General features: G+C 47.9%; 1 protein-coding gene across 1 annotated transcript in view; it reads left to right on the top strand.

Annotated features, from left to right (window-relative positions):
* The first annotated feature begins 1,174 nt into the window (after positions 1-1,174).
* The window catches only part of LOC125961709 (uncharacterized), a 49,621-nt gene continuing 38,794 nt past the window's right edge, over positions 1,175-12,001 (top strand). The window contains exons 1-3 of the mRNA XM_049700504.1: positions 1,175-1,391; positions 1,512-2,308; positions 11,573-11,654. Of these exons, the coding sequence (XP_049556461.1) occupies positions 1,175-1,391; positions 1,512-2,308; positions 11,573-11,608 (1,050 nt within the window). The 3' untranslated portion in view covers positions 11,609-11,654. The remainder of the gene's footprint in view (positions 1,392-1,511; positions 2,309-11,572; positions 11,655-12,001) is intronic.

A 12,001-nucleotide genomic window follows, 5' to 3' on the forward strand; every position in this document is an offset into this window, starting at 1 on the left:
TTTCAACAGAGGATTTGAAAGCTAAAAGTTAACGTGTAAAACATTCAATTCAATGTCATCATTTTACAGATGGGCAAAGTAAAACTCAGGCACAGGAACAGAAGTGCCAAGGTCAGACAGGTGGTTGGTGGAAGAGACAACCAACTTCCCAACTTCTGACTTTTTAGGTGTGTGTGTGTGTGCTGTTTTGTTTATGTGCAAGGACATTTTTCTTTAGTACACTAACATTACAACAGAAAGTATAGTCTTGTTTTGGTTTTCTCTGCGCCCTCAATTCTGTATAAGACAGTTTCGCTGCACTCCAACAGAAAGGCTCAGCAAGAGTAGAGACCACCATAAGCAGTACACGTGGGCACCAAGGGCAGATACATTGCCCTTCCTTGTGTAGGAACTAGGGCCACTTGTTGCTTTAATGGGCCAAGTTTGGGCTGGACCTGCAGGAGGGGACACCTTTGAAACACAGTTTCCTAACTGCACTACAACCTGCTCTGGCATCCTGATTCCACTCCCCAAACCCCCCAAATCTTCAGCCAGAAAAAAAAAAAGAAGAATGGATCACTGGATCACTGGATCGATGGGGAGATTTCTGTCTGCTCCTCTACTGCCACCTCTTTCTTGCTATTTCCTGCCCGAGGAAACCTGACATCAGCCCAAAAGCATCTCTGGAAATGGGTAGGAGGGAGCCTTACACCTGTCAGCGCCAGAGAAGAAAGTGCGCTCTGCAGAGTTCTCAGTTGTTCCATCTCTTGCGATGAAAGGAAGAAAAGGAGCGAATCCGCCACAGATTTACTGGAGACCAGGGTTACTTCATCCGGCTCCGGCCACAGTAACCCCTGAAGACCAAAGATGCATTTCCATTCCCAGCATTTCTTGTTGGCGTCTTTCCCTACAGGCTAGCCCAGTGCCTGGCCCCGGAGAAGTCTCTGCCTAAAGGTTCTTTAGGTCATCAATCAGCCTCCTGTGTGTATGTGTGTTTTTCTTAGGAAAAACTGGCACAGACGAATTAGCAGTACAGACTGGGGTCTCCCTACTACCCTTCATGCTTGGCGGCATCACCTTCGACTACCTCGCATTCTCCCGGCGCTGACAGTCCCGGCTCCGGACCTCAGGGTTGGAAGCAGTCAGCCCCAGCTAGAACCGCCCTGTCCGGGGCTGATGCCACCCTGTGCCTAGAATGTGCGTGTGGGTGCAGGCGGGCGAGCGAGCGGCTTCTACAGTGAGACCGAAGCAGGAGCTCAGCCTTCGCCTGCGACCTGCAATCCCCAGATTCCCTGGGGACCTCGAAACTCCCAATCGGAGGTACTCCCCCCCCACAGCCGCCCACCCATTCCCTCCCCCCTTACCTCAGCACGCAGCCCCTCCCTGCGTGATGATGCAAAACCGTGGGGAGGGTGGGCGCTGGGAAGGGTGGGGAGAGCCTGAGAGCGAGCGAGGGTGGGAGGGAGTGGGCGGAGGAGGAGAGGGAGCCGAACGCGCATTTAAAGCGATAGCCATCCTCGCTCTCTCCCCAGTGCTGGGCTGTTGGAGAGCTCGAGCTGCAAGCCACCGAGCGCGAGCTCGAGCGCGGCGCGCTGGCCGGGGAACCCAAGAGCGCACGGCGCCCCAAGCTGGCAGGCGCCGCGGGACCCCCCACCCTCGCCGGCTGCCCTTCCCCGGGCGCCCCTACCCTCCTCGCCCGCAGGAGACCCTGGGCTTCCCCGGAGGAGCTCACCCCAAGGGGCCAGGACTCCGGCGAGCCCGCCACCGTCCCCTCGAGTGCCGCCGCCACCACCGCAGCCGCGGGAGCAGTATGGTCCAGTTGGGGAAGCTGCTCCGCGCCCTGACTTTGATGAAGTTTCCCTGCTGCGTGCTGGAGGTGCTTCTGTGCGCGCTGGCGGCGGCGGCGCGCGGCCAGGAGATGTACGCCCCGCACTCCATTCGGATCGAGGGGGACGTCACCCTCGGGGGGCTGTTCCCGGTGCACGCGAAGGGTCCAAGCGGAGTGCCCTGCGGCGACATCAAGAGGGAGAACGGGATCCACAGGCTGGAAGCGATGCTCTACGCCCTGGACCAGATCAACAGCGATCCCAACCTGCTGCCCAACGTGACGCTGGGAGCGCGGATCCTGGACACTTGTTCCAGGGACACTTATGCGCTCGAACAGTCGCTCACTTTCGTCCAGGCGCTCATCCAGAAGGACACCTCCGAAGTGCGCTGCACCAACGGCGAGCCTCCGGTTTTCGTCAAGCCCGAGAAAGTAGTTGGAGTGATTGGGGCTTCGGGGAGTTCGGTCTCCATCATGGTAGCCAACATCCTGAGGCTTTTCCAGGTAGGGGGGCGCTCCCTCCGGGGCAGAGCGCGCCGTAGCTCCCCGCGCTCTTTATCCTGAAGGCTGGCTTGGACTCCAGGGGTGCGGGGTCTGGTCAGCCTTCGCTCATTTCCACCCTGGAGATCCTGCCGAATCCCTCCCACCTCACACGAGGAGGTACTTGCCCTGCTTGATTCCTTTCCCTTCCATCTCTCCCCTGTCCGCGCTCCACTCCATCCGGCTTGACATTCTGGATTTATGGCCCCATTGACAAGAAACAGTCTCCGAAAAACAAGGCGATGATTTAAATGGGTTTGCATTCGAGTGAAATATGGTTCCAAAACAGGCTTGTAAAAGTGCCGGGCTCCTGTGAGAGCCACTTAGGCGCAAAGAATATGAAAGATGAGAAGACGCCTAGAAACTAGGCATTTCTCAACTCCCCAGCTTCCCTGCCCCAAGCCGCCCGACAAGCTGCAGCTGCCTTGGAAAATTTCGAGAAGAGCTTAGGGAGGCAGTTCTTAAACCGAAGGCTAGGTCTTCACCTACATTTGGACGTGAATTGCCCATTTCGCTCGGGTTGGATTTCCCGACCTGTCACCTATCTCTGCGAGGGCATGGGGCGGAAGGTGTGGGGACTGTGCTCAAGCGGGGAGAAGCCACCCGCAGACGTGCCCCCAGGTGATTTGCTCTGGGCAGTTGTTTGCACCGTCTAAACTGCCTTTGCGATCCGGCCACTGGCAGGAGCCGGGCGATCAGCTTTCTACTCCTGCCAGCTCAGAGCCCGGAGGTGAGCTCATGCTAACTGCGAGACACAGTCGCTTTTTCTGCACCCACCCTGTGCCCATCCTTTCCCACGACCTCCCTAACGCAGCCCCCAACCGCAGTCCTGGGTTTTGAGGACGATTCTCAGAGCCAGACAAGAAGCCGCCTGGAGGGAGTCAGTAGGGTGCGCTGAGCAAGGCCGGGCGGTCCTCTAGCTCCGGGTGCAGGCGGGCAACGGCGGAAGATGCGAGGACGGCGGATCGGGCCCGCTGAACGGTGGGCGGTGCTGCAGTGCTCTCTCACCGCCTGCTCCCGCAGCCTCGGCCCCACGGCTCCTGTGCCGCCCTGGGTATAGATGGATGGCTTCTGGATGAAGAAATTGAGTTTCAGGGTCTGCGTGACTATGGGTTCTCTTGTTTCTCTGTCTTTCTTCCTGTGTGTCTCTCTCCTTGTGTCTCTTTCTCCCTGCTTTTTTTTTTTTTGTCTCTCTGTTTTTATGTTCTCCCTTTCAATTTCTGCCTCTCTTTTCCTTCTCTACCCCTATCTCCAGGTTTTTTGTTCATCTCTGTCTTGAAGTGATCCTTTCCTAATGCACAGCTCTCTCCCTGCCTGGTAGGACCCAAGCTCAGTTAGTCCCTTCTCCAGATGTTCTGGCTGACCCTTATGCTCCCCGTAGCTAAAAAGTCGGCTCCCTCTCAAGTGCCTTTCCTGAAGCATGTTGGGTTTCTGGAGGGGACTCCTTGTGAGATTCAAGCTGTCACTACATCAGCACCCAGGGGTATGAAGTTTGTGTTTGTGCCAGAAGGAGGGGTGCCTGTCTAAAGCTGCAGCCTGGTATGGCCCCTCCGAGCCTCTGAGCATCCCTAGCACCTGTTGAGTATGCCACCTCTAGATGTTTGCAAGGCCAAAAGTGCTTCTGGGCAGCCTTCACTTTGAGGTAATGCTTTCAGGAAGAGCCTGGGTTGTCGGAAGCAAAACCCAGAAGCACTTCCTTTACCTCTGAGTTTAAACTAGAGAACCTGAGGAGGCAGCGCTGCAGGGAGGATGAGGCCAGAGGTCACCTGAGAAACACAGGGGCAACTCACAGTATTTTTACTGGAGCTCTGGGGGTTGAAGGCACATTTGCTGTTTGACATTTAAAAAATTATTTTGGCGCCTTCACTTGGAGCTTGGGAGCTTGCAGATGGGCCTGCCTGTCGAAAAAAGAGTGAAATCTTAAAGTCAAGAGAGAGCTTGCAGACTAGGTGAAGGATTGTGTTTGCTGAAAAAGATTCCAGGGGGAGCTGATTCCTTCTCCGGTGTGTGGATCTGAGGCACTTGCAAGAAAAGAGAACGCTTGCCTTATGCTTAGTTCCCCCGTTCCCTGGGCTGGGAAGGAAAGGAACTGAATGCCAGCATTAGCAGTGTGCGTTGGGACCAAAACCATTCAGAGAAAACACTGTCATTTTCCTCTAATTTGCAAATTGCAGCTATTCATGTTGGATTGAACAGCTGAGGGAAAAGAGCCCCCAGTTTTCACCTGCATTTATTGAGAAGAGGCTGGTAGTAGGAGGGATGCACCAACTTGTAGCTTGTGCTGCAAGCTGGATATAAGCTTGGTGTGAGCATCCTGGTTAACCACTGCCCATGTTCAAATATACAGAGATAGATTCCAACAATCTCTTCCAGTAGCCTTATTTTTGCGTGTGATCTTAGAAGCTCCTGGCATGTAAGTCCAGCCCCCAGTTTCCCAGCCTCTGTAAACCTGCAAAATGAATAGAGAGAATAGTGGAACACAGACCCCTTGTTCAAAGACACAGTCACTTTAGGGAAAGAGGAAAAGAACGGGTCGGTGAATCTTCTCTGGGATTGCAGGGTTCAGCTCAATGAAGACTGTCCTGTATAAAAGAAACTCCTCTAAATGGTTGAATTCTTAGCTCTCCAGAGATTTGAGTTTTCTTTTCCCCAGTCCCTGTGGGTTGCTGTGGGGACTGTGCCAAACCTATCATTTGAGATAAAAATTTATGGTGAGGTAAGCTTCTAGGCTGGGGGAAGGAAGACTTAGTGACTGAAATGGGGGATGCTAAGCACTGGGGGGCAGGAAGGAACAAGGAGCTAGTAATGGATGTAACAAATGCTGCAGCTGCCAGCAAAGCCTGGATTGAAGTTTCTTCCTGAAAATGAGGACCCGGGCAAGAATGACCACTCAGATGTAAACAGTGTCTCTGACTGGGAATTCTCATCTGCCTGCCGGTGGGCCAGAGCTGAGCAAGTCCTTTCTCTCCTCTGTATGCACACTGAATTGGTTAGTAAGTGACATGTCAGAGGACAGGAATCATATTCAGTGGATCTTTCAAATCCAGGAGTTTGAGGCTAATGAAATTAGTGTGTGGCCAGGGCTCTGCCAACTAGAATTAAGTCACTGCAGCCACCCTGCAATGCATTTTCAGCCTGAAGGGAGCATCAGGGAGGAATTTCGGGAGATTTGTTTCTGAGCCTGTACAAAATAATACTCTCCTAATGCTAAGAAAGATTAATTGTAAATTAATATTGACTACGAGTAACATATTTAAAAAATAATCGCCGAGTGGGGGATGGCTTAAAGTGGAGAGATTATATAATATGGTGTCCAAAGAATAAATCTCCCCTGACCACTGTTTCATGGGCTATAAGTAAGATCTATTACAATGGAAAGTAATGGGAACGTTTTTATTCAAGGCTTCTCTGCTATTGACTTGAGAGCAAACACTCTGAGAGTATAAATTACTCTTGCTATGTGCTGACTCTGAATGAACAATATTTCATGTGCAGTGACATGGTCTAAGCTATAGACTTGGAATTGAATGGCATCTGTTTCAAGAGCAACTAGATAGAAAAAAGTGGTCAATTTGACCCTTGTGGGAGCGTGTTGCAAATCTAAACCTGTGTCCCTCATACCATAAATGAAATACATTTGTAAATTTGTGTTTTCCTTCTGTTCATTGATGCTTGAGTATAATCTCAAACTGGCAGCAACATTTTATACATAAGTACTTGGTTTTCTTCCTTTCTTCTTTCTCTTTCTCCTCTCTCTCTCTCTCTCTCTTTCTCCATCTTATGTAATTGGATAGAACTGGGCACCTAGGATGATGTGGTGTTACTATAGTGGGATTTTTTTTTAAAAAAAAAAACAACTCTAAGTTACCCTTTTAAAAATTTCATAAATACAGGTGTCAGTGCCATTTGGAATAGTCTCTATAACAATTTCTGTCTCCACATTTACTGTGTTTCAGCAAATTTACCTAACAGATGGTGAGTGGGCAATTTTTAAAGGGGCATTTTTTAAAAGAGCGGAGAGGGAAGGAATAGAGACAGGCACATACTATACTTGAAGTTACCTCCACGTGTATTTTATGTATGTATACCCATACAATTAAGAAGTCTTTGGATGTTTTATCTTCAAGAATAATTCAGATAATGGATTACTTGAATATCATAAACATTTAGGGTTTAACAGATTTGTTACATATACACGTTGTATCATGGATTTAAAAGACCATAGCAAGCCGGCAGCGGCGGGCGGAGCGACCGAGGGGCGGCGCGGGCTGGGCGGCGGGTGCGGGGGTCCGTGCTTCCTCGCGGTGGAGGGCTGGGGTTCGCCGGGGACGCCCGGTTGCTCCGCGTTGCCAGGTTACCGAGCGCGTGCCCCGCGCCCGCTCTTCCGCCCGGGCCGCCCTCGGCACCGCCTGAGCCGCGGTGCGGGCTGCGCGGGGCGCCGGTTCCGCGGAAGCCTGGGTCGGGCGCTTCGTGCGGGACTCTCGTCTCTCGTGGACGGGGCGCGAGCGCGCAGGGGACGTAGGGCGCCGACCTGGGCCTCCCCGGCGCTCCGGCTCAGCTCAGGGCGCCCGCTCAGGGGCCTCCGGCGCGAGGCCCCCTTCGTGGTCAAGATGGCGGCGCCCAGGCGGGCCGCGCCGAGGTGAGCTGGAGCCGGGCCCGGAGAGGGGCGAGTCTGCCACGCCCAGGAGTTGGACCCCGGGCTGGTCTCCCGTCTCCCGGGGAGCGGCGGGTGAGTGGGCGCGGCCGCGCGTAGGTCCCTCTCGTGGGGTGGTCAGCTCTTCGTACGTCCGCAGACTTCTGTCGTCTGATAGTCAGATCTGGGGTGGCCCAGGTTGGAGGCGAGGGTGCTTGATTGGGGAAACCTGAGGGGTTTAAGGACTCTATTGGGATCGTTTCAGACCCCAGCAAGAAGCTGAGCAAGTTTCCTCCTGACTCTCTTCCCGGCTAAGTTTTCTCCCTTCTCTGAAGGCGCCAGCTTTCCTGAATCACCTTGTTACCCGGGGGGATACAGTTGGTGGTTCTGACCGTGGAACGTAGGACCCGGCGCGGGGAAGCCTGAGCTGGTTCTAGTTACTTTGTTTGCAAAGCACTTGTCTTGTCTTTGGAATCTTTGTGTATGTAACCAACGTTGGGAAGAGCCAGCGTTTTCTCCTCCAAAACACTGCGAGGGGTAACTTTATACGTAAGAAACAAGTGGGCGTTCACATCCATCTCTTTTCCAACCACTGAGTTTTGGTTGTGTTTCCTTTCTTTAAGTTTGTCTCGTTCTGAAGTGATAACAAAAGCAAAACAAAACAAAAAAAAGACCATAGCCAATTACACAAAGTATACTCTAGTCTCAGTCCTGCCATTAATTAGCTTAAGTCATTTAATTTTTCTAGGCCTCATTTTTCTCATGTGATGTTTTTTCTTTGAAAAAGTATAGTTTCTGGAAGTCTCTAATCTCTGTGTCATAGTTCAGCTTGGAGAAAACCTGTTCTTATCCGAACTCCATGACATTGTATTTCCAGCTCCAACTTTGGACTTTGAGTGAGTTGGGGGCAACTTTTTAAGGATATTTTCACACAGCTTTTTTAGTTAATATCAGTCTAGCTGACTTGTCATACTCAGACTTTCTCCCATATTCTTTTACCAGTGTGTTCCTTAGTCATATATATAAAGACTGTTGTGGGAAAAATGACCTCCTGGGTCAGCTTACTGCATGGTCATCGACACAGGGCAGGGAGTAAGATTCTGTGGATTTTACAGAAGCAGATACAGGTTTCATTATCCATGTCCTCTCCCCTTTCATCTTACAAAAACAGCAGGCTTTTCTTGGAGAACTGCCAGATAATGCCATCCTGCCTCCTCACAGGACCTGGGGATGAGTCGCCCAGGGACTGAACTCCAGTAAAGCAGGTGATTGGCTCATGGGTAGGCATCTGACCTTGGCTAAGTCTATCAGACTCGTCCCCAGGACTTTTGTCTCAGAGCAAAATGGAAGAATTGTCTTTTCTCTCTGGAATTTCTAAGCTGGGGAGATATGACTCTGGGACTCCCAGTGACCATCCAGCACAAGAAGAGACTTTCTGTAAAATAAAGTCTTGCAGAGGTAAGCAGGGCTGAGCGATGGAGAGAGAGCTGGAACCCTGCTGATACTGTGGAACTTCCAGATCCAACTGTCTGAATATGGCTGCATCCCTGAATTTCTAGTACTTGTTTGTTGAGGTTGTTGTTGTTGTTTGGTTTTTGTTTTTAAATTTCCTTTGACTATTTTGAATTTGTTTTCAGCCATGTGCATTTGAAAGCATCATAGCTAAAAGAGCTAATTTCCTACATTAATGTCAGGTTTGCTTCCTTAAGTGAAAAATCATATCCTCTATTTTCTTTAAATAAAATCCTTCTAGCTCAGGTTTGAGATATTCAAAACTCTGCCTCCTACCCCCCTCTTTTCCAACATTTACTATATCACCTTGAAGCATTTGTGACCACATCTTTTCCATCTAGACGCAGTTGAGAGAGAGAGCAAAGACTTCTGATATAAACTGCAACCTATACGCCTCCTACCTGGAAGCTTTAGAACATACTTGATTCTTGTCATTAAAGCAAATCTTTTGTTGTTGTCTCCAGGGCACAGAAGCATTTTCATGGCATAATGGAGTACAAAGTACATTAAGCCTAACTCTACTTCTCATCCTCTTTTACTTTAAATAGGCAGAAAAGAACCATCTCAAACACATTTTCCCAACAAATAAAATACATATACGATTATGTTTAGAAGACGTTTATGCAACATATAGTTAGACTGATTAATTAATGGATATTTGCCAATTGGCACAGTAAATATATATGTTCAATGTGCTCAATTAAAAAGAAGACAATAACATATTTTTACAGGTTAATTATCTGAGAAGAGTATTGTGCCAGCACACTTGATACTACAGTATTTCATGTTTGACAGGTAATCTTCTTTCAATTATATTTACTGCTAAATGTTTCTTGGATCAAGCTATTAAATTATAAGGTCAAAAGTAAAATGATATGAAATTACAATGATAAAGGGACACATATCCCACTTTATGAGAATAGAAGTTCTAATTTCTTTTCAGTACTACTAGTAGTGACCACAGTACTAATTTGAGCCCTTACTATGAGCCACTGTGCCCATATACATTTAGTTCTTACAGTAGTTCTGCAAAGGGCATATAATAATCCACAGTGTAAAGCTGAAGAAAGTGATTCTCATAGCTGCAAGTCACATAGCTGGTGAGTGGCAAAGTCTAGATTCAAACTTAGAGTCGTCTGACAATGCCCAGGTTGTTGACCACTATGTACACTGCTCAATTGTTGCACCAATAAAGAAGTGCTTGAAATAATTATAGATTTGCCTACCCCGAAACTGCAGTGATTTAAAGACATCAAAGTTGCCAGTTGCTTAACCACATCTACTTACAGAAAGAAATTACATTTTATTTCATTTCTAAAACAAGATTAATTCTGCAGGCCCATAGAAACTTGAGCACACAAATCCTACCTCCAAATGAAAGATGCTTGTTTTCCATTATTCAACAGATGGCCCTGTACAGAGGCAATAAATATATAGTAGAATTTTCATTCAAATAAATGAGAAGAGAGGTTTCTTCTTGTCCTGATTCAGTGCCCATCATTATGGATTATGATGGCTCTTCCCAAACTTTACTTCATTCACTCCACTCTTTCTACAAAACTCCAGTAATAGAATCCATCATTCAGATATATGTGCAAAGCGAAAGGACTGTATTAATACAGTTGCTGAAAGTCAAGTTGATAGAGCACAGGAAATACATCCTAATAAATGCAACATTAATGTTTGTGTGGGCCTTGGAGTGAGGGGTAGAAGAATTTTCAGTTTAATGGAATATTTTGCCTCTTGCTGTGAAAGTGTGGCTTAATAGTCTTGTAATTGGTCATTTACAGAATCCTCCATCTCTGGGTTTCATGCTTTCTTTACTCTGCAGCTGTTGATTCCTTCTCTTGTTCTGGATGGAAGATAGCAACGAAGCCACTTCAAAGGGCTCAGCCTGCCTTTTTGTGTTATTGTTTAGATGAAGATATTTCTATTTATTAAAGCACACTATTTAAACATTTTTATCATGTTTTAAACTTGACTGTGTCCTGAAGGTATGAGCACAGGCAGACATAATGGGGGATGTTTTCCAGGAGAGAACATACCCTTATCAAAGGAATTATCAGAATTTTCATGTATGGATTGAGAATCAAATTCTGGAGTTAGACCTGAATTTAAATTCATACTCGCAACTTATTACCAGTCTCATCTTGATCAAACGGTTACCACACTTCTCATCAATTTCCTTATCTTTGAAAGCGGAATAAGAGAAGTATGCCTGGTGGAGTTACACATCAAGCTCATCTGATAGAATATTCATAAGGATTTTGCACAAAATATACATGGAAATATTTTAGCACCGAATTTAGCATGCGATTCGTCTTCAATACATTTAAGAGCTATTATTTTATTATTATTATGCTATCATTAAATATCACTGTTACTTAAATGTCATTATTGCTAACATTGCTGTAAAACTACCGCAATAACCCATGATGAATTCCCCTCTTCTGTTTCCTTTGTTTAAATGGAAAATATATATATAAATCTAGACAGAGAACACTTTAGTGATCCTATTCAGTGGAGTGAGAATTTCCATGGCACTGATTAAAACAAATCCTGAATTGCATGGACTTAAGGTAACAGAGAGGGGCTTCCCTGGTGGCGCAGTGGTTGAGAGTTCGTGACCCGATCCGGGAAGATCCCACATGCTGCGGAGCGGCTGGGCTTGTGAGCCATGGCTGCTGAGCCTGCGTGTCCGGAGCCTGTGCTCCGCAACGGGAGAGGCTGCAACAGTGAGAAGCCCGCATACCGCAAAGAAGGAGGAAAAAAAAAAAAAGATAGCAGAGAGGCTAAGAGATTTGAAGTTAGACATCCCCAAGTGTGAATTCTACTGTGACCCTCTTCTAGCTGTAGAACCTTGAGGAAGTTACTTAAACTTTCTGAGCTTTACTGCTAGTTTCCTCATCTGTATCTTTTTCAGGACTATTTATCAAGCATCTTCCTGTTCTCTATGCTTGGACGTATCAATGAATAAATTAGACAAGAGCCTTTGCCTGCGTGCTCCTTCTTGCATGCTTTCTCCCTCCTTACACTCTCGTGTGGAAACGGATGTTATAAATAAATTCTATGCTTTGTCACAGGTTGATGGGCGCTACGGGATAAGGAAAAGGATGTAAAGTTCACTGAAGAGGCTTGGGTTGGGAGTGCTGGAGGAGTGTACAGGTAGGTTCTGATTTTAAATAGGGTAGTCAGGGTGGATTTTATAAGTTGACATTTGAGCAAAGACTTGAAGTGAGGGAGTTGTCAGAATGTATGATGGGGAGACCACTCCGTGGGAGCAAGAATAACCAGTCCCAAAACTCTAAGGCAGAAATCTGCCGGGCAGCTTGGAGGAATATCAAGGAGGCCACCCTGGCTGACTTAGTCAGTGGGGAGGAAGAGACAGCAGGAGGGCTGGAGGTCGGATATGTGATGGGATGGATTGGGTAAGTCCTGGGAGGCCATCACATGCATTGTGTCTTTTACTCTAAATGTAGGCAGCCAGGGGCAGGATTTTAGCCGAGGTGTGG

This window comes from Orcinus orca, chromosome 17 (assembly GCF_937001465.1).
Source record: "Orcinus orca chromosome 17, mOrcOrc1.1, whole genome shotgun sequence".
In the NCBI taxonomy this organism is placed as follows: Eukaryota; Metazoa; Chordata; class Mammalia; order Artiodactyla; family Delphinidae; genus Orcinus; species Orcinus orca.